The 21,577-nt window shown below is 37.8% G+C and overlaps 1 protein-coding gene across 9 annotated transcripts in view; it reads right to left on the bottom strand.

The window, feature by feature from the left end:
- Positions 1 to 21,577, bottom strand: part of LOC131152027 (histone-lysine N-methyltransferase ATX2) — a 125,964-nt gene that overhangs the window by 57,663 nt on the left and 46,724 nt on the right. For 3 of the 9 annotated variants that reach the window (XR_009135816.1, XR_009135817.1, XM_058103606.1), the window contains exons 20-24: positions 21,408 to 21,469; positions 21,253 to 21,330; positions 15,453 to 15,548; positions 3,954 to 4,057; positions 3,727 to 3,872 (exon numbers count right to left, since the gene is read on the bottom strand). Coding sequence is in view for 2 of the 9 variants with exons in the window: in XM_058103606.1 (XP_057959589.1) it covers positions 3,731 to 3,872; positions 3,954 to 4,057; positions 15,453 to 15,548; positions 21,253 to 21,330; positions 21,408 to 21,469 (482 nt within the window). In the remaining 7 variants the exon portion in view is untranslated. The remainder of the gene's footprint in view (positions 1 to 3,726; positions 3,873 to 3,953; positions 4,058 to 15,452; positions 15,549 to 21,252; positions 21,331 to 21,407; positions 21,470 to 21,577) is intronic. The other 6 variants (XR_009135819.1, XR_009135820.1, XM_058103607.1 and 3 more) reach the window with 3 other exon arrangements.

Genomic DNA, 21,577 nt, shown 5'->3' with positions numbered 1-21,577 from the left:
AGGGATCGAGTGTTAATGGTTCAGGAAACTGAGGAAAAACGACGATTGCTTTTTTTGCCATCAAAATACAACTCCAACAGAAGAATGACAGTGCTAATGGAAGTGAACACTGGCAAGATGAGATCAGCCATCTTCACTGCATCTTTCGAAGGCAAAGAATGGTGGAAGATCTTGTGCTGCTTGGAAGTTCTTTGAAAACTTGTGTTGAAGGACTTGACCAAGAGGAAGAAGCTCAACTAAGGAGAAGGGATATGCAAGTGATCCAAAGGGGTTTCCAGACCAGATTTTGCAGATCCTGGGGGAGGCTGCTTCAATTTTTTAGGCAAATTCCCTCACTATGGAGAATGAAAAGAATACATCAAGGCAGCAATGAGAATGTCACAGCCTTAGCAACTGAAATCAGAAGTGGCACTTCTGAAGGGCGTGGAGCTTATGAACTCTTACGCGATTAGTGGGGAGGAAGCCCAAAAGCGAAACACATCTGGTTACCGCTGATTTCAAATTCAAAAAATTAAATAATAAAAGGACAAATGAAGATAGATGGGCTGGTTCAAAATCCCATTCTTACAGGCTCATTTAAACAGCTTCGCAAACGAAAGAAATGGGAGACCCTATAATTGGGCCTCCACATAAGGGGAGATAGCCAGTCCATAAGGTGATTTCTTTAAGGATAGCAGGCTGCTGGGACACACCAACACCGACAAGGTAACAAGAGACACGATATTGATAAGGCAATACGGCAATACTGATAATTTGGGGATAACATAACATGGATTTGTTAACTAATTTATATAAATATATATTTATTTAGGCATGTTTTTCCTTTTAGATGGCAAATATGAGGTAATTGTAATTTAAAATGAAATATAAGCATCATTCATGCACAATAATCAATTGCCCATTTTAGAAACACAGTTATACAATCATCAACTACAGTCATATTCATAGTTAGAATCTTACAATTCACGATTCAATTCATACTATTCACAATTCCACACCAAATTGCTTTGTGTCTTACTAACAATCAGAAAACAACTGAATCTATCAATTCACCCAGTGAATGGCAAATCTAACGAATCAATCTGAATCCATCAATACACAAAATTCTAGATCTATCATATCTTGATAGGAAAGACTGGTTTAAAACCCTAAAAACAGCATTTTTTATTGCTTTTATTTTTACATGATTATCCTTGTCTTCAACAGTTATGTGCTTAAAAAGAGGAGAAAATAGAACTTTACATCTTATCTTGACCTCACAAAACCATTCTTCACTTTTGGAGTACACTTCAGCCTTTGAAAGAAAGGGCAGAACACACATCAACTAATGTGGTACTCATGTTTCATTGTGTTGTAACATTCAAAAATTGTTCTTTTTAGTAGTTTGTTCAATTATTGTCAATTCTTTAAGCTAATTGTTTTTTTCTTTTTAATTAGAGAAAGAATATGCATGAAATATGATTTTTTTCTTAATTGTTGATAAACACCAAAAGTTTATTTTTTTGTTATTCCATCCCTTAAACAACATAAAGTTCATTTTGCATTATTTTTCTTAAGTTATTCCCTTTTTATTGTTTAGGAAAAGAAGACACATGAAATATGATTTTTTATAGTCAAAATTTAAATGTATTTTACTATTTTTCTTGCTTGTATATCAATATATGCATGTCATTTGTAATCTATTTTGAAAATTTTTACGAAACCTTACAATCCGATTCAATTCTCATTTCTCAATTCCAGAAATTGGAATTTTGATTCACAATTAGAATCTTGATTTGACAACTATGATCATACTAGAGAGTTTTGGTCCAACAACAAAAGAATGACTCAAGGACATAGATGATGATGGCAATGGACAAGGCTCATCAAGCAATATAGGGGAGCAGGGGGGTAGCTTACCAGAGAGTGGCAACATGGTGATGCCTTTAGAGAGAGGGGTGGGAATTCTGGGCACACTGAAGTCCAGCAGTGCTTTGAACGGCAAGGGCTCCAAAGTGGATTCAAAGAACCCCTTGACTCTCAGCCTCTAGGCTCCAAAGTGGAGTCGAAACACAGCATTTTGCAGCGAAAGTGTCCCCTCGCCAAGTTGTGAAGTGTCTCAGCAGTGTCAAAAAATAAAAAATAAATAAATAAATAAATTGTTTAATTTCACGTGTGTCTCGCAGGTGTTGGTATCCAAGTATCCAACACTTCGGCATCCATATGAGTCGATGTTTCCTAGGCGAGCTAAGAGTTCCAAGCACAGCAAACTCATAATTAAAGAGATCCATTGAATGGAAAAAGAATAAATAATTAAGAAAAAGCTCAAATATCCAAAAAATTAAGGCCTAACTGGAGATCTTTTTGTATACAGAGGGGCTCTCAACACTGTATGTGTGTCCATGTGAGTGTATTTGGAGTTCAGTGGGTGTGTGTGTGTGTGCGCGCGCGCATGTCTCTGTGTGTTTTTTTCAGGAAAAGGGAGGGGGGGAGTTGGTATTGGATTGCTCAAGGGATCTGGTTGCTGAGATGAAGGAGAAGGATGCAGCCCCCTGAGAGCCAAGACTCAAAAGCTCCTCAACAGGACTGTGGTTTGAGACAGAAAAACCATTATCTGGTCAGGGATAGTGTTGCTAAGATAAAAGGACGCAGCACCTGAGAGCCACAATGAAATGCTCCTCAAGAGTGATTTATCTTTTTGGATGTCTTCTTGGTGGAATTAGATAAGAAGCTCCAGCATCATCTTATTTTCACATTGATCAGATACAGAAGCTCAGTTATCACTTTACACCACAGATGGTCAAACCTTTCTGAATGTAAATTTCAAAAGGATGGCGCGGGATTATGATCAGGAGCTCCTCTCTTAATGTTTTTTCATTTCCTGTCAGGTTATGGCTTTAGAGCCAAAGGAAAGAAAGAATAAGCTTGAAGCTAGATTAGCAGCAGATGCACTACAAAAAAAAAATCATAGAATATTTTTGGAGCAAAAGAAAGTGAGACACAGCAGACTTTTCCTAGAAGACTAACAACACAGGCAAGGTGGGTTTCCTGGTACAGGAAGCAATCTGAAAGAGAGTATAAACTTCAGATAACTTACATAATATAGAATCAAATCTTCGCAAATAGATACTACTCGTCTTGGAGAAGTTGGAAATTGTTCGGCACTTATTACTCCATTGCAGGTACACCAGGATAACAAAAGAGAAAAAATGCGAGGTAATTTTGGGTATAATGGGGCAACAATGGGTATTAGCAGAGACAGTTCCTAAAGAACTTTGAGCCCAAGCAGGAACTAAGATATTAGGAAAAATGCAATCAATCTTAGTCAATCTTACTTCTTTATCCATTGTGGAGGGGAAGTAATATTGAGCCTTCAAAGCTACAGAATTTTAGCACAAAATTCACAATGGATAAATAATTTATATTCTCAGTACAGTTGGCTGATAGCGAAGAATTTGTAGAAGATTTTATAGACTTAATTGATTTTTTCTCTCATAAATATTTTTCTGCAAATGAGTTGGCACACCCCCTTCGTGGCCATTAGAATACAACAATCTTTACTCATTAAGGGAAACAAACAAAAAAAAAAAAAAAAAGGTTAGTGCCACATGCATGGGTTAGGAAGCCTCCATCATTCAAAATAATCCCCTCAATTTAACAACCGCTCATTGAGTAGATCATGCACAAAGAGGAACTAATATTGTGCAAGAAACCTTAAAGGAACCTTATATTGAAAGATTTTCTTACCCCCTCATTCTCCCCTCCAGTCTATCAATTCACTGCGAGGTGCATATAGCTTTGCTGCTCGTTCCTCTGCTTCAATGTCATTAACTACACCCCGACATCTCGGGAAGCCACAATAACAAGCCAGTTGTTCATCAATTGAAAAAAATCTGAAATATAACTGAAAACGTTATTACCAGCACAACACCATCTGAAAAAAACAAATGTAAAGAGCGGGAATTGAGAAAAACCTGTAGTCATATGTCAATTCTTCCCATTGTTTAATATCTCGTTTTGCAAATATAATTATATGCTCATCACCATTAACACTTATAACTCTGGAATAGCAATTTGGCTGTCCAAAACAGAATTCTTAATGATAAGAAATCAATGAGGGCAAACAAAACACAAAGCTTCAACACCTAGACATCATTACCAATTCAATAACCAACAAAAGTGGAGAGGAACAAAAGTAAAAGTCAGCTGCTTTCCAAAAAATAACTCAACCAAATCTCAAAGTAGTGAAAAAATTGCAAATGACTCTAGATGGATTAATAATTCCTATATAATTGAACTTTTTTTAGGAACCAATGTGGTTCCATGCTAAATAGTGTCAGCAACCTATTCCTTATCCCATTGTTGAGTTCCCATGTGCGTCACCAAGATTCTTGAGAGGTTGATGGCTTGATGCGTGACTTTATTTGGTCGGGTAGTAGAGAAAACGAGAGAGATCATCTCGTTAGCTGGGTGGTACTTAGGGATCCTAAAATTGAAGGGCAGCTGGGACTTGGGAATGTAGTTTCTAAAAACATCTCTCCAATAGGTAAATGATTGTTCCCTGTAGAAGTTAACTCCCTTTGGCCCAAGGTAATAATAAGTGTGGGCTTCATTGGAATGGGTAGGAAACTAAAAGGACGTGGCATTGTTTCTCATGCAAGTCCTTGGCAATTCATCTCCCAATTTGCTTACCTCTTCTTTCCTCTACTACTCTGGAGTGGGTATTGCTAATAGGGTGCAGTTTTGGGAGGATGCTTGGGCAGGCGGGAGTTCTTTGGAGTTGATGGAGCCTCATTTGTTTAAGCTTCTACCCTTGACATTGCACCTATCATCTCTTTCTTTTCTTTTTTTTTAGGGGGGTGTCCTTGCGATGTCCACCTTTTAGGAATCTAAGTCAATGAGCTATCCACCTCACTTGCTGCACCAGATCATTTTGCTCCATCTGATGGAGGGATGATGGGTGGGAGGGTGATTGCTCAAGTCATTTTTCTTCCAAATCCTTTTCCCTTCACAAATGGAGAAATCCATCCCCAAACTTTTTCCTTCGAGCTGCATCATTTGGAAAGCAAAGGTTCCCCTTAAGATTCAGGCTTCCATCTGGACTGGGACTCTCAATAGGGTTAACAGGCACCATTTACTACATCAAGAAACCCTACAAGTCTCTCAATCCCAATATATGTTGTATGTGCCACAAATCCAATAAAACCACCACTAATCTTTTCCTATGCTGTCGTATGGAAAATCTTTGGAACGCTGTTTTTTTTCTTGCTTTGGTGAAGCATGGATGGAGCCTAAGTGTGCAAAGGGTGTTTTACTTGTCAGGTTTCGGGTTATTTGGGGAGAGCTAGAATGGGAGACTGTCATGGCACTGTGTGGATTTTGCAATCCTTTGGACTCTTCGGCTTAAGAGGAATGCTTGAACTTTCAAGGGTTGTTGCAAATTTCCTACCTCATTATGGGATACAATGGTATTTTTGGCACCTATATAGGTTCTTTCTTTTGGTTGTTTTTTAGGGCCTGTCTCTATTTGACATTCAAAAGAGATTGGAGGGCAGTTCTAGCCTAGATTGTTAGTATTGTTTGCATTTTCTTGTTTTTGGAGTTCACGTCATCCTCCATGTCTTGTAATTGCATTATGTTCTGTTAACAAAATTCTCTTTTCAAAATAAATATATAGTTTATGTAAAAACCATTGTACATTTTTTTACAATAAAAGAAAATGTATTTAAAAAGAGGATAAAGACATTACAAACTAGTAGAAGATGAGAAATTCTCAAAAGCAAGGAAAAATAAATAAACAAACAAACAAAATAAGGGCATAGAAAAAAAAAAGTAAATAATAAAACTCCTCTTCAAACCCTTTCAATCATAATTATAGAACACGGAAATTTTTTCAATTCTCACTGACCTTTCTTTTTCCATCATCCAAAAAACCTTCTTTTCCTCAAAGATCAGACATCTGCAGATCCATCTTACCCGGCAAATGTTGAGAATCTATATCATTCGCATTCATTTGCTACACAAGGGTAGGCAAAATCCAACCAATAGATTGTTTTCTCTCCTCCTTCTCTTTACCCAATCCATCATCCTCAAAAATTAGGACACCCTCCAAACCTTCAAGTGGAGAAGGTGGTAAATAAGAGATATCACCAAGCAAATCAAATGAATCAGAAACATAAGAAAACTATTCCTGAACCTCATCCAATAGTAACCCAACATCACAGGAAAACTCACTTCACACTTGCTTTCGTTCTCAGATGCATAACCCGATTTCTTTTTCTCCTCAAGATAATAACCTTCATTCATTAACCTTCTCGCTAGAGCCTATCTCAAAATCATTCAAAACTTCCCCCAATATAAAAGTTGCCTTTAACTTTCCTTTTTTAAAATCTTACTAACCTGAATATCAAAATTTATTCAATTATCATTGAGAGTAGTCCTCTTAGCCAAACCCTTCTGCCCCATTATCATAAGCCAAGCTTGTTCAACGCATTTTGCTTGCCCATGACCACTTGTCTTGTATGCATGGGGATGGATTACCATTATGTAAGTATAGGTTCTATGCTTTGGGTAGGTGTAAGAGTTAAGGGCAGTATGACTCCTCAAATAATTTGGTGTTTCCTAGTGCCAGAGCTAAAATAACATATAAGGCTTTTTAGGGAGGGTGAGTGTTCATTAGTCTTGTAATCACTAGCAAATGTTAAACATGTTTAGCCTAAAGACACACATTGCTCATAGAGGTGTTTGTTAATGAATTATCTTTGGTTGACTAGTTAAACAAGAGTACTTTAGCTAGTGTTGCACGGCCCGTCACAAGGTGTGAAATATTCGGCCCATGACACTCATTATCCTATGAATGTACATTTTAGTACCTTTTTTAAGCGTAAGTTTCCATAATATGATCCCTATTAACACCTCATCTTTCTCCAGCCACTCCAAGCTATCCCTTACAATCTCAAACAAAATTGACCCCCAAGAAACTAAGGCTCATTCATCAGCTGCGAGGTTCCACCACTAACAACCTCCATAGATAACCCTCTGGATCCTTAATCAACAGCCAAATCTCTCATTAGCAATCCACTTGACTCACCTATAAAAGACTTTATATACCCATCTGATGAACTACTTTTGGGATAACTCCGACATCCTAATGAAGTTCCTATATAATTAAGATCCCGCAATTCTTCTAGATTCTTAACACTCTTTCCCCTCACTGCACATCTTTTATTCACTGGATAACGACAAGAATTCAACCACTCACTCCTACCTGTTCAGCTTGCAAAGAATATGGAATCGATCGCCTCTCATATGTAGGAATGCACCATCCAAAACTCCATTTTTGTAGCCTCAAATCAATCACTTCAAGCCACATAAAACATCTGTTGTTTTAGAGACCCAATGCTAGGCCTAATCACTACAATGTCCACGCTTTGATTTCAAGCTCACTTTTACACCCGTTAAAACCTCTAGGCCCAAGTCTAGTCCATCCGTAACCTTTAGGGAAAATTGGGCTCAAATGCATATTTAGAAGGATGAGCATGACTAACAGCAAAGATCAGTTGGTCCACAAAACTAACTAAACGCCCCAAAAGCTTTGCAAAGTGCACCATGATAGGGGTGTATTTGAGTCGAGTTGATGGATACAGTGAGGTCAGATACTCAAACTCTACTCGACCTTTATATGTTAAGCTCGAAACTCAACTCAAGCTCGATCAATCTTAAAATTGTTAAACTCACAATCAACTTGGTTACAAGTTCTTAAAACTCATGCTTAAATCGATTAAGCTTGATTTGGTTATAAAATAATTGGGGCAAAAGACACTCACCTCTCCTGAAGTTTGCCAAAAACACAAAGACCTCCCCTGAGGTTTCAAAAATGCCACAGACCTTCCCTGAGATTTCAAAAATGTCAGAGACCTTCATTGAGGCTTGCCAAAAATTCAGAAACCTCCCCTAAAAAAAAAAACTTGTCTTTTTTGTAAAATACAAAGGGGGGGTTGTGTCTTTTTGACTAACCTCAAGGGAGGTCCTTGGAATTCTTGAAACCTCAATGGAGGTCTCCAAAAATTTTGAATCCTTAAGGGAGGTCACTGTTTTTTTGCCAAACCTTGGGAGAGGTTAGTGTCTTTTGCCCAAATAATATTTGATACATGTATATATATATATATATATAATGTATATATAATATTAAATATAGTATAAAATATGAAACATATGACTCACGTAGAATAAAAAGAATAAAATTAAAAGGCTTGATTAAGCTTGAACTCAATACATGTATTCAAGAGCTCGAAAAATCAACTCGTTAAAATGCTCAAGTAGCTCGAACTCGAGTAGATTCAAGTGAAGTGAGGATGACTCGAGTTCAAGTAGCTGGCAAGTACATTGGACTCACTTACGCCCCTAACCATCATTTTAAGTACCCGATCCAACCCGCTCCAAGCCCAAACACTCCTAACTTCACATGCGATTGTTCCCTTCCTCATACTAATCCTATGCTATTCAAAAAACATTCGAACCACCAGCCACCACCACCCTAACGGGCACCCTATTTGAACCTCCAAGGTTCCTACATCATCACTTTCCCTTCGAAGTCTCTAAACATCCACACATGACATCCTTCCAGCTCCAATGAACCGAGGGAGCCTTGACCTTAACCAAAGATGGTTATTAAAATTACAATCCAAGTCATAGATTTATGATTCAATGATCCAGATTCAACCACGCAATCCAAGTCGCAAAAATAATTGGATTCAAGTAGAATCATGGTAGAATCATAAAAGAATTGGTAGAATCGTAGAATTGGAACCGTAGAATCGTACCATACATTTTTACCCCATTTTTTCCCCTTGTGTCTTTAATGATAAGGCCCAATACATTTTTTTTATTGGCCCAAAGCCCCAAAAAAGGTTTACTTTTGGCCCAAAGTCTTCAAAAACTGGGGCAAAATAGCTCCTAGTCCCCCATCAATGAACAGATTCAGCAAAATCTACACCTACTTCCCTGGATTTTGACACCCCAATCCTCTACTCCTCTTTGAAGTTCAACAGCCCACCACCTGAATTTTTCTCGTATTCAACAACTAGGGAGCCCATCTTCAGGTGACTAGTGCTAGATCAGTAGCGGCCAACAGTCTTCGTGTTCAATCAGCAGTTTTTTGGTGTTCGACCACCAAAGTTCTTGGCATTCAACAAGAACTCAATCCTCAATCCTATTCCTTCTTTGGTGTTCGAGAAGAACACCCCAATCCTCTTCAACACAATTCTTGTCGTTCAATTAGCAACAGCCAAGAAAGGAGCCAAGCCAACAGGCCCAGCAGAGCTACAGAGGTATGCTTCAAAACATATTTGCTTCTTGACAAGCTTCGAGAAAGACTCGACAATGAGCTCTGTTTTTTCTCCTTATTTTTCTTCTTTTCTTCCTCTTTTTTTATTTATTCTCTTTATTGTCTAAACTTTTTATTGTAATTTAAACTCCTTATACTTACCAAGTTACTAACCAAGTTTTTAGTCTTAAAGAAAGGTCCCACTTAGGATCCCAATTCTAACAACCTTGATCTACACACCACCTCCCACAACACTTGCACATACCTTTGCAAACTCTCCCTATCCAGACCTCCAGGGAAAATGTTGAATTGCCCTTTCCATTTGAATGCAAACCCAACTTTTGAAATTTACACTTACCATTGCCACCTAATAAAGTATCATATGAACCTTCATATAGCAAATGAACTGCTCAAATCTACTTAAAATCATCTGAAGACGCTACCACCAATGAAGTGATCTTAAGTTCTTAAATCACCAGTTTATGGTCCAAGGTATCGCATCTAGAAGTACAAAACCTCCTTCCCCATCTTTTACCAAACGCAAATCGTTCATGTTTTATCTACAACAATTTGAGGTGGCTCTCCTCTATACCTAGTTGTAAACAGATCCATCAAAGCAAACAAAGAAAATCAAAAGAGAGTGAGAACGAGAGCGACAGCCATTACCTGATTGCCTACGAAACAAAATTGATGTCAAAGAACACAAAGAGGAAGATAAAGTAAATCTAATAGCAAAAGATTAGTTCACTATGACCACCTATGAGTTTGAAGAATATGCACGCCAAGTGAATCCCTTTTTTGATAACAAAAGAAACATAGTAAGATAGAGAAAGAAAAGATTTAAACGTTGGAGAGGACAAGAGATCCTCAAAAGTAGAAAAATTAAAAGACAAGACAAAAACAAAGAAAGGGAAAAAAACTAAAAAATTGTCAATCCTTATTAAGAAAACCCCACTTTAAGCCCTTCACTCCATAATTGATAGAGCTCTTAACCCCATCCAACCAAACTGCATTCCCTTTATGATCCCCAAACCACCAACCCACTTCATCCAAAAGATTTTTAGCACCTATATCCTACTCACCAAGCTCCTCCATAGGAGTGGCCGATAACCCATCACTACATTGATTAGTCACAACCAAATCTACACCCCAAGCCCCCTCTCCTCAAAAATAGTAATAATATCCAAATCTTCTAATGGAAGAGGCACATAGAAAAGATCCCCAAGTGTGTCAGAAGCGTAGAAAACTAACCCAATTTTTCCGCAAATCTAATCCATCAAATACCATTATCACATGCAAGATTAAGCTCACTATCCTCATCTGAGATTCCCCCCCCCCCCCCAACTTCTGAAATGTTTTCCTTTATCAAAATCATATTAGAGCAATTCTAAGATCCCTCAACATAAAACTTTCCCACCTCATCTAATTGTAAAACCTTATCTCTTTGCACCCTGCATGTTTGAACTCATACAACTATTACAAAGTAATTTTTTCTTACTTTTCCCTTCCTCGTCGTTTGAAGCTCATACATCTTTATATCCTCAGCCATTTTACACTCTTTCGCATAATTCCTTCTACAAGAAACACTCATCGCAACATACACGAACCATCACCAAAACATTCCCCAATTTGGCCTAAGAGCCCAAAATCTAGCCCAAGTCCAATACAAATAGTAAACACCCCAGCTCAATCTTCATCTCTTCCTCCTTCCCAATAAAAACTTTAGACACCTCAGCCAATCTTTTAGTCCCTTTCATAACCCTAGCCACCTTGACTATCAGAAACTTCATCTTTGAGGAAGAACTCAAAGTTCCCAACTAAGAATACTCAGGTACCTTTGATTGCAACTCTCCACCACACCAGGTACATAACGGATCCTTCCCAATCATCACACTCTTCCACCATTTTTTATTATCTTGATTACTCCCTTAACCCTTCCCAACCGCGCCCCCCCCCCCCCCCAAACACCAAGCTCCATGATCCATGGACTAACTTCTTCCTTCAACTTGACCATGGCAATCAAGATGAAGCTCCCCCACTACTGGGCAAAACCCATGCATGCTTTACCACCCATCACCCTTTGAGCCACTCAAGAAAACACTAAAATATCACTTCTTTTCCACCGCGACCGCACTCCAAAAACTACTCTACAAATCGACATGCAATAAGCACAATATCCTTTCAAACACCTATAGAAAAATTACCCTCCCAACAGACCAAAGGTTAGACTTAAACGTTGATATATCATATTTGTCTTCAAAAGCCCTTTGTTCTTCTCTCCTATTCAAACACAACAATTAAGCAAAAAAGGGCCACGATTCCTCCTATCCCAACGATGAAGACACATCCAAACTCAAGCAAAAGGCATCGCATGTTAGTGAGGAAATTGAATAAGCCTTTGTCAAGATTAAGCACCCAATGTTCACCACACCAGCTCTTGTTTGTTAAATTTCAAAAAGGAGTTCCTCATTAAGTCTAAAGAATCAAGAGTTGGCATTGGTGCAATTTAAATGCAAGATGAATGCCCCACTGCTTTAACTAGGAAAGCTCTTCCTCCACCCCACATCAGCATGTATGCTTATGACAACGAGATACAAGCCCTTGTGCATGTAGATAGAAAATAGAAATTGTATTTGACTGGTAGGCATTTCCAATTATGAACTTATCACAAAAGCCTTTAGTATTTTTTGGAGCAATGAATCTCTTCCATAGAACAACAGAAGTAGGTCACTAAGTTGTTGGGCTATGACTATGGGATTATTTACAAAAAAAAAAAAAAAGGTCGAGAATGCGGTGGTAGATGCGCTCTCACAACCCTAAGCAAATTGAACTTGTATCTATTTATGTACTTGAATGCACAACTCTTAACCACATCAGGAAGGAATGGTGGCAAAATCCGAAGAGTAGAGATATTATCCATAGGCTACAAGAACCAACTTCAGTCCCTCCTTACTAGTGAGACTCTTTAAACTTACCCGATAAGGGGAGGATTTTATTAGTGCCTAATTCAACAAATCAAAACTCAAGAATTAAACGCATCATCAGTTGCAAGTCACTTCGGATTTCTTAGAACATACAAGCACATTTCTCAAGAGTTTTACTAAAAGAGAATGACGGGCAAAACAAAATTTTTTGACAAAATGTGATTTTTGTCAACAACGGATGATCAAAACAATGGCAAGTGCAAGCCTTCTATAGTTATCATATTGTAGAAAAAGCTTAGATGAATATCTCCATGGATTTCACTAAGGTATTGTCGTGTTCTTATGGTAAATCTACTATTTTTGTTGTTGTGGACCATCTCAGAAAATATGCTCATTTTGTGCAATGGCTCACCCTTATATTACTATAAGTGTTGCTCATACTTTTTGTTGAGAACATTGTCAAATTTCATGGAATTCCTTAGTCTATTGTCAATGACTATAACAAAAGTCCCACCAACAACTTTTGGAAGAAGCTTTGCCTTTTGCAAGGAACAAAATTGAATATAAGCAATACATATCATCCACAATCAAATGGGTAGACTAAAGTCGTTAACAAGTGCTTGGAGACTTATCTTCGTTGCTTTGCTAGTGACAAACCAAAGGAATGGGTAAGATGGCTGCCATTGGCAGAATGGTGGTACAATACCACTCATAATTCCTCCATCAAGTTGACCCCGTTTATGGTTGTTTATGGTGTCAAGCTTGTTTAGGGCATTATGCTCGCCTGTGACCACTTGTCTCATGACGCTCCCCCACTTATATGGTCAACGTCCTCGTAGACTTTGACGCTAGGTACACTTCAACTTTGTCCACAAACGGTTGCATATCTTCCGCAAAAATCCAACTGATTTCTTCGTCACCAAGGCCTTTCCACTTCATTAAGAACTCCTGTTGTTTTTTCCTTGAGGAAGTGAACTCTCTATCTGCAACGATGTCTTCAACTTCTCGTTTATCGGGTTGCACTGTCTTCAATTCTGCTTTGGCTGACTAACTTCTTCTTGGATCTTCAGTGTCAAAGTTGAACGGCTTGAGACAACTGATGTGAAACACGGGATGCACTTTTATCCAAGCCGAAGGGTCAATTCTATAAGAGGCCTTCCCGACTTTGGCCAAGATGGGGACTGGTCCTTCATATTTATAAAGTCCTTTCTAGATATTTAGTTGGATCCTCCAAAAAAGTTGACAAGAAGTCACACAAGATGTTTCAACTCTTTAAGGAAAATTTTGCTGCATCTCAAGCTCGTATGTAACAAGCAACTGATAAGCATCGTGGTGAAAGGAAACCCTTAGTGCTAGATTGGGTCCTTCTCAGTCTACATCTCATTAGACAAATATTTTTGATTGCTTGTTCTTCAATGAAGTTGTCTTCTCGATTCTATGTGCCTTTCTAAGATCCTAGAATAGATACACCATGTTGCTTATCATCTTGACTTACCATCAGGTTCTAAGGTACATCCAATTCTTCATGTCCATTGCCTCAAAAAGAAGATATGGGAATGAGTCACTATGCAGCGCCACTTGCCTCATATTGCATCTACTAATGAGGTTCAAGTGCAATCACAAGCAATTCTAAATTGCCATGTAGTCAAACGTAAAAATTGAGATATCACAAAAATTTTAGTTCACTAATTCACTTACTAGCTGAAGAAGAAACTTGGGAAACTTACCATTATCAATACTAAGAGGAGGGATTCCTGAAATTTATTGCTGCTCAGCCTTAAAGACAAGGATGATTTGAAGGAGGGGGAATGTTAGGATTCCCAAATCAATCAGGATTTCTATTTAAGGTGATGTTGATTTTTCCTTCTTTCCTTATTATTTTAGGAGTAATTATTAAAGTCCATTAAAGACTTGGATAGGGATTTATCTTTAATTTTTTTACACTCCAACAAGGGGTAGGATTCCCTACCTTCATATATGTAAACACGATGGGGCTTTTTCATTCAAGAAAAAATATACTCAAAGCCATTGACTAATTTGGAGGTAGATCCCCCCATAGTGATGGATCCTATGATCTCTTTTTTATTTTCCATACTTTTGATTTCCCCAACTTCCCTATAATAAAACCCCTAGGGTTTTATGATTTTCCTGCAAAAGAAACTAATCAAATGAGCCCAAATCGAGGTCATACCTTAAGCAATCCAAATAACTAACAATAGCATTTTCACCCACCATTCACAAATCTAAATCTTCCTGCAAATAATCACAAACAACCCTCCTCCAAGCTTCTCTAGCCTTAGATTAATTCCCTTACGCAGGACTTGCTTCCATAGAGGATTTCTTTCCATCAACAAGAAATGGCATCCCTTGACAAGAGATGGATGGAGCACCTTCACTTTGTCATAAGCTCGGTGGAGGAGGGAGAGAGAGGGAGAGAGAGAGAGATTATAATTCATGCAGCAGACTTTCAATCAACTATAATTTTTATCACATATGAAAAAAAAAACTAACATGATAACAATCCTGCAAATAAAACCCAACATCTCTGCACAGTTACATTACATCTTTATATATAACAATCTGAACTGGAAGCATTCCCTAAAAAGGATCTTCATGCAGCTACTTATAAAATCAAAGCACAGGCAACCAACCTATGCAAGGAAAAGACTAAATCTGCAAAGAATAAGAATACCTACGAAACATAAATTAGCATCAATATATCAAGTGTATTTTTTAAAACAGCTCTCCTAAGCAAGTAAAACTAGCCAAAGCAAACATACTGTCCATATGGAATACAATTTTAGATCAAACACATTTACGAATCATTCACTCTACCAAGTTTAAAGTTATTTTTGGAACATAGATTCAAAAATCAATTGAAAATTATTTCAAAGAATTATACCTTAATTTACTTCAGATTATAAATTATCAATTTCTTAAGTTATATTGACAGGCTACAAAACCAACTAAAATTTATTTTAATAAAAAAAATTGACACTTTTAAGTTCAATGAAAAAGTAAAGGACTAACTCCATCATATGTATCACTAGCAAGCTTCAGAAAAAAAAAACAATTGAAAAGTGCATATGAAAATTATGGCACAATTTCAAAAACTTGAGATATATCTCAAACAACTGCAGGGAATTCAAAAAAATGCATCTTTTGAGCAATAGATTGGATTTGTGGGCAGTAGTAGAACACAAAGAAGAAAGAATGAGACTCACTTCACAGGAGTGATTAATCAAATGAGCAATGCTTCCTGCTCTCGTGGCATCAATGACACGTTCATCATCAATTCGAAACATGTATGTCCCAGCACCCTGCACGAGAAAAAATATTCAATTTCAATTTGTTTTTGCACAGCTATCTTTTTTCTCTTATGGCGTGCCAACACCCACAATTGAAACAGTTAACAAATAAACAAATACCTAAGATTTACACTGTTGTAAATATTATATTGCTAATAACGAATTTGAAATAGAAACACAAGTAAACCATGAGACATCAAATAAGCACCAAACTGATCGAAAGAGCAACCCAATTGTGCCATTAAATAGGATTTAAAGAATCAGTAAATTAACTATTATATCAAAGAAAACATTCAACACTTAATAAAAATCACAAACGGGTCCGTGGCATGGGGTGTTAAGCTGCCTGTGCACGTAAACGAGTTAGAAGAAGGTTTCTCCAAATCGAACAGAAATCAATTGAGATTCATTTAGAGAAAGTGGAAGATGTGGTTCAAATTGTCAAAAAGGGAGTAGGAAGGGTGAACCATGTGACACTAACCAGAACGGAAGCAAAATGGCTTGCCTCCACCTGCAAGGGATTCAACTTGGACTTATCTCTTTGTAGCATTAGATGCAGAGAGAGAGAGAGAGGGTTCCTGCTCAGTCTTTTTCCTGAGAATTAATCAGAGAGGTTCTTCATTGATGTGGTGGCGACAGGGTTCCAAAGCCATTCAGTGTAAGGGTACCAAAAGCTATAGATGTGGAGAGAGGGTACCTGCCAAGTCTTTTCCTGAATCAGGGAGGGTGTTCATTTATGTGATGGCAACATGGTTCCAAAATCATTTAGGCGTAAAGTTTCAAAAGCTAGAGAAATTGAGGGATGCAAGCTCCTCGCCAATTTGTGAAAGGCGCTAAGGGTACAGAAGCACAGTGGACAGTTTAATGTCTTTCAGAAATGTAGTGGCAAGAATAAGTTGGTTGGAGGCTCGGCCTATGGTAACTGCTAGCCCAGGACTTGAAAGATTTGCAATAGTAGATTTTTAATCAGCTTGACCTCAATTGAGCAAAACTTCTAGTAAACATCATTGCAATAAATATGTTGGTGATAGCTACAACAAAATGCAGAGATGGCTAGACAACCAGTGAGGCAAATATTGGACCAATGTTTGATATGAATAGTTTGCTCTTCATGCTATTGTTCATGGCAAGTAAGATGCAGCAGCCTTCAAGAAAAATAGATTCAACATTCAAATTCAAGAATAAATTTCAGTGCTCTACATCAATAATTATTTCCAATTCCAAGTCTATAGAAAGAGATCTCATACCAAGTCCTTATCCTTTTACTCGCACCTTTACGATTACATTCCCATTCAAAAATTAAAGCAGTGTGGTGTTCAAATGTTCTCAACTGAAAATCAGAGAGCACATACAAACACGAGAAATACTCGAGTACATTTTTTTGGTTTACAAGGTGGGCATTGCCCCAGGAATTAGGATGAACCGAGAATTGTGTAGCATTACCACGTCCTGGGCATGGCTATTAGAAGTGTGATCCAAATCATAGAATCATATGATTCTACAATCCAGATTTACCCAAATGATCCAAGTCGCAACAAAAATCAGAATCAATTAGAATCGTGGTAGAATCATAAAAGAATCGGTAGAATCGTAGAATTGGAATCATAGTATCGCAAGTAGAATCATACTAATCCTACTTTGTAACCTGGATTGGGTATTCCCCCTTCTTGCGGCTTTAACAATAAGGCCCAGTACATCTTTTTATAGGTGCAAGGCGCAGAAAAGGTTTACTTTTGGCCCAAAGTCTTCAAAAACTACACCATCAATGAACAAATTCAGCAGAATCCACACCTACTTCCCTGGATTTCGACACCTCAGTCCTCTACTCCTCTTTGAAGTTCTGCAATCCAGCACCTGAATTCCTCTCCTGCTCAACAACCAGAGAGCCCTCTATCAGGTGACTAGTGCTTGATCAGTAGCAGCCAGCAGTCTTCGTGTTTGATCAGCAGTTCTTTGGTGTTCGACAGCTAGAGTTCTTGGCGTTCAACAACTCAGTCCTCAGTCCTCTTCTTTCTTTGGTGTTCGACAAGAACACCTCCATTCGCTTTAACACAGAGTTCTTGTTGTTCAATTAGCAGCAGCCAAGAAAGGAGCCAAGCCAGCAGGCCCAGCAGAGCTGCAGAGGTTGCTTCAAAAACAGATCTGCTTCTTGAAAAGCTTCAAGAAAGACTCAACAATGAGCTCTGTTATTTCTCCTTCTGATTCTTCTTCTTTTCTTGCTCTTCTTTTTCTTCTTTTTATTATCTGAACTTTTTATTGTGATTTTAACTCCTTATACTTACTAACTAACCAAGTTTTTAGTCTTAAGACTTGTCAAGTTCCACATATATAATTTTGTAGTATTTATTTTACACTAAAAGTAGAATCATACAATTCTTGATCTGATCCTGCACACCCCTCCAACGATCCCACTTAGGATCCCGACTCGAACTACCTTGATCTACACACCACCTCCTACAACACTTGCACATAATTTTGCCAACTCTCCCCATCCAGACCTCCAGGGAAAATCTTGAATTACCCTTTCCATTTGAATGCAAACCCAACTTCTGATAATTACACTTACAATTGCCACCCAATAAAGTATCACATGAACCTTCATATAGCAAATGAACTGCTCAAATCTAGTTAAAATCATCCAAATACACTACAGCCCATGAAGTGATTTTAAATTCTTAATCACCGGTTTTTGGTCCAAGATATTCCATCCAGGAGTGCAAAACCTCCTCCCCCATCTTTTACCAAATGCAAATTGTTCCTTTGGATCTACAATGAAGTGATCTTAAAGTATAATCTTACAATTCTCGATTCAATTCTACGATCTGATCCTGCAGACCCCTCCAACAATCCCACTTGGGATCCCAATTCTAACAACCTTGGTCCTGGGCAAGGGTGGCCTGCTGGGCTCACTCACCTTTCAGATATATTCAATTACTTTCACCCATTCTTTTCCTGCGCAAAGTTGATACATTGAGATCGCCAACTCACATTAAAAGGCAAGTCATGTTCACACTTTATTTGTCTACTATTACACATAGGCCAGGACTTCTAACCTGGAACAATGCATGATTTAAAATAACCATCCAATTGAATACCCAACATGTTTTAGCTTAATTGAGATTGAGTTATTCAAAAATTCTTCAATAGAAGAGACACCACTCAACCTCAGAAATTGATGATACAGCCCAATCTGGAAGATAAAGAAAGCTACAATGGTCCAATCCAACTCTGACAAAGATGAAAGCAAACACTACTGACATGTATCATAATATCAAACTCTTGCCGTCTCTGAATTAGTGAATACAAGCTCTTGCCACACCCTTTAGGAGAAGGTTTTTTTTAATATGCTTCCTCACAAAGGGAAATTGGCTTTTCAGATAGGTAGAGAGTGAAATACATACAAAGAAGCCAAGGAGATGAGAACTTGAATAGAGGGGGAAAAAAATTCATTTACAAGAAATAGAATCAAAAAGGATCATAACAGCTTGTAAATACAAAATGTGTCCCACTAAACCAAAATGGAAAAGATTTTGTCAGTGTATGCTTTGATCCGTGCATTCCTTTAAAATTAGTATTGAATTTTCACTGGAAAATTCTCCTATTTCTCTCCCTATAAACCAAAAAATGGTGAGAAGAATCATAGTGATGAGTTTGCCCACTCTGTACAAGAATGTATGCCTCTCCAGTCCAAAAGTTCATCCCAAATGCCCATAGCTACGCAAGCCAAATTCCACAAATGACTTGTCCAAGGACAGTAGAGTAAGTTCGGTATAGTTTTCAACAGCATTTTCAAAGAGAATACACATCGACTAAGATCAAAAGATCCTTTTCTCTTCTACTTCCAAAAAAAAAACATTTATATAAATAACATCAAAAAGGTCAAGAACAGCTTGTACATACAAAATGCTGCCTACTATACTAAACCAAAATGTCAAAAGATTCAAAACTTTGATCCGCGCATCCTTTGAAATTAAAAGAGAATTATTTTCCATGAAAATTCTCCTCTCTCCCTCCACAACACACAATCCAAAAAATGGTGAGAAGAATCACAGTAATGAGTTTTTCTATCTCTTTATGAGAATGTATATCCTTTCAAGCCAAACACCCATCCTCAACAGAGTAATAGACCTTTCTGCTGCCCAATAAATGCTCACAGCAGAGCAAGACAAATTCCATAAATGACTAGTCAAATGACAGTTAAGTAAGAGGTTCTGTGACTGCATTTTCACAGAGAAAAATGCCAGATAACGAAAATCATAAGATTCTTTTTGCATTTGCTTCCAAACCAATAGATAGTGGTTCACATAGAATTTTTCCAGCCAACAATCCGACAGAATACCCTCCCATCAAGTTCTCCTGGGCAAGCACATAATATCATGGTTTGACCATGAAAGAGCCTTCACTACTAGATTTCCACCTCATATAGTCTCCCACATTCATGTTCAATGCTACTTTGGAGACCAAATCAAAGAAATTTGAGGTCACTAGCTCACATTCCAGAGAATTCCCCTCAAAAGGATACTCCAAGACACATCTCTGTTGTCTGAGAGTAAACTGGTTTTTTTTCCTCAATAGAAAAAAAAACTTTACGCAGGCCTAGTAGAACACCTATGAGGAGGAGTGAGTTAGTTATGGTTTATGGCATGAAAAGGGGTAGGGGTAGGGCTAAAATAACTTGGAATGAGGTAGTGAGAAGGATTGAATTCTCCAAACACCCCAAAAGAAGAGGTTCATAAGTACCATGAAAAAGAACAATGAATAAACAAGTGAGACACATCCACTGAACAACTGTGCCACATAAAACACATGTCAGGCAGCACAGCATGAGAAGGTCTCCTACTCTGCAGCACATTGTTGGCGTTAAATCTATTAAGGAACACCAGCCAAACATAAGCCTTTATCTTAGAAGGAACATTAGCCTGCCAAACACCCAAATAGAGGAACGGGATCTTATAAAAGTGTCCATAGCAATGGAAAGAAAGTGACGGGGGAATTCTGCTTTCCAAGCAGTTGCCCCTACAAGTTATCATTTCAAAAGAAAATACTATTCAAAGTGCCAACAACAAAGTTGGTGTAGGGGTAAAAACCATCCTATCCTTCCCATAATCAACTTCCACCTCCACCTCCAAAGCTCCTCTTCATGTGATTTACATCCCTCTTTCTCTCTTTAGAAGATGCATATCATAACCTGTACCATCCTTAGCATCAATAATTGACCTCCAAAGATTCTATCCTCCAACCATGAATCTCCAAAGGTCCTCACCAAGAAGAGTTGTATTAATATAATTATCCCTAAGCTTCCCATGTGTAGTGGTTACTTGACCACGACCCACTTTACCAGTGGATACTTAATTCCTCAACCTGTCCCAAAGTAAACTCGTTCGAATATCCTCCAAAAACTCGGTGACCACCTGTCCACTTTTTCATTAAGCACCAACACAACAACGAACACAAGTTTTACTAGGTTTATGCGTTTTAAAAAAATGCATTTTCCCAAGTGTATGATGGTGAAAATAATTTTTTGGCCCAGCAAGAAATTAGTTACAAAAACACTAGTTGGAGATCATCTCTCAAGGCCATGAGGTTAGATTTTAAAGAGACATTAAGAGTAATGCAATAATTTCTCACAGTAAATAATATTTTGTAGATGATAAAACTATAGTCTAATGCAGGCGCACCAAAACATACCAATGACAATATTTTTACAAATACTTACCACTAATGAATTGTATATGAAGTGTTCTCTCCTGTCAGCTATTGGGGGTCTAACAAGTTCGCCCGCATATTCAATTACCTGCAGTAAATTAAATTTTACTACATAGCGGGAGTGATGCCAAAATTAAAATTTTTTAAATAAAAAAATCAGCTTACCATGTCACCTGCTTTATGTGGATGCTTCGCAAATATGCCAAATCCATGTATTCCTGATTTTCCTGGAACCAAGAGGAAACTCAATAATCCTATCCTACTTCTTAGCTTTTAAGAGGGAAAAAAGCAAATAAACAAAAAAATCAGGTAAACTGCTGTAACATAACAAAAGA

The sequence above is a fragment of the Malania oleifera genome, chromosome 3 (genome assembly GCF_029873635.1).
Source record: "Malania oleifera isolate guangnan ecotype guangnan chromosome 3, ASM2987363v1, whole genome shotgun sequence".
Lineage (NCBI taxonomy): Eukaryota > Viridiplantae > Streptophyta > Magnoliopsida > Santalales > Ximeniaceae > Malania > Malania oleifera.
This window is presented reverse-complemented; position numbering and strand designations above follow the sequence as displayed.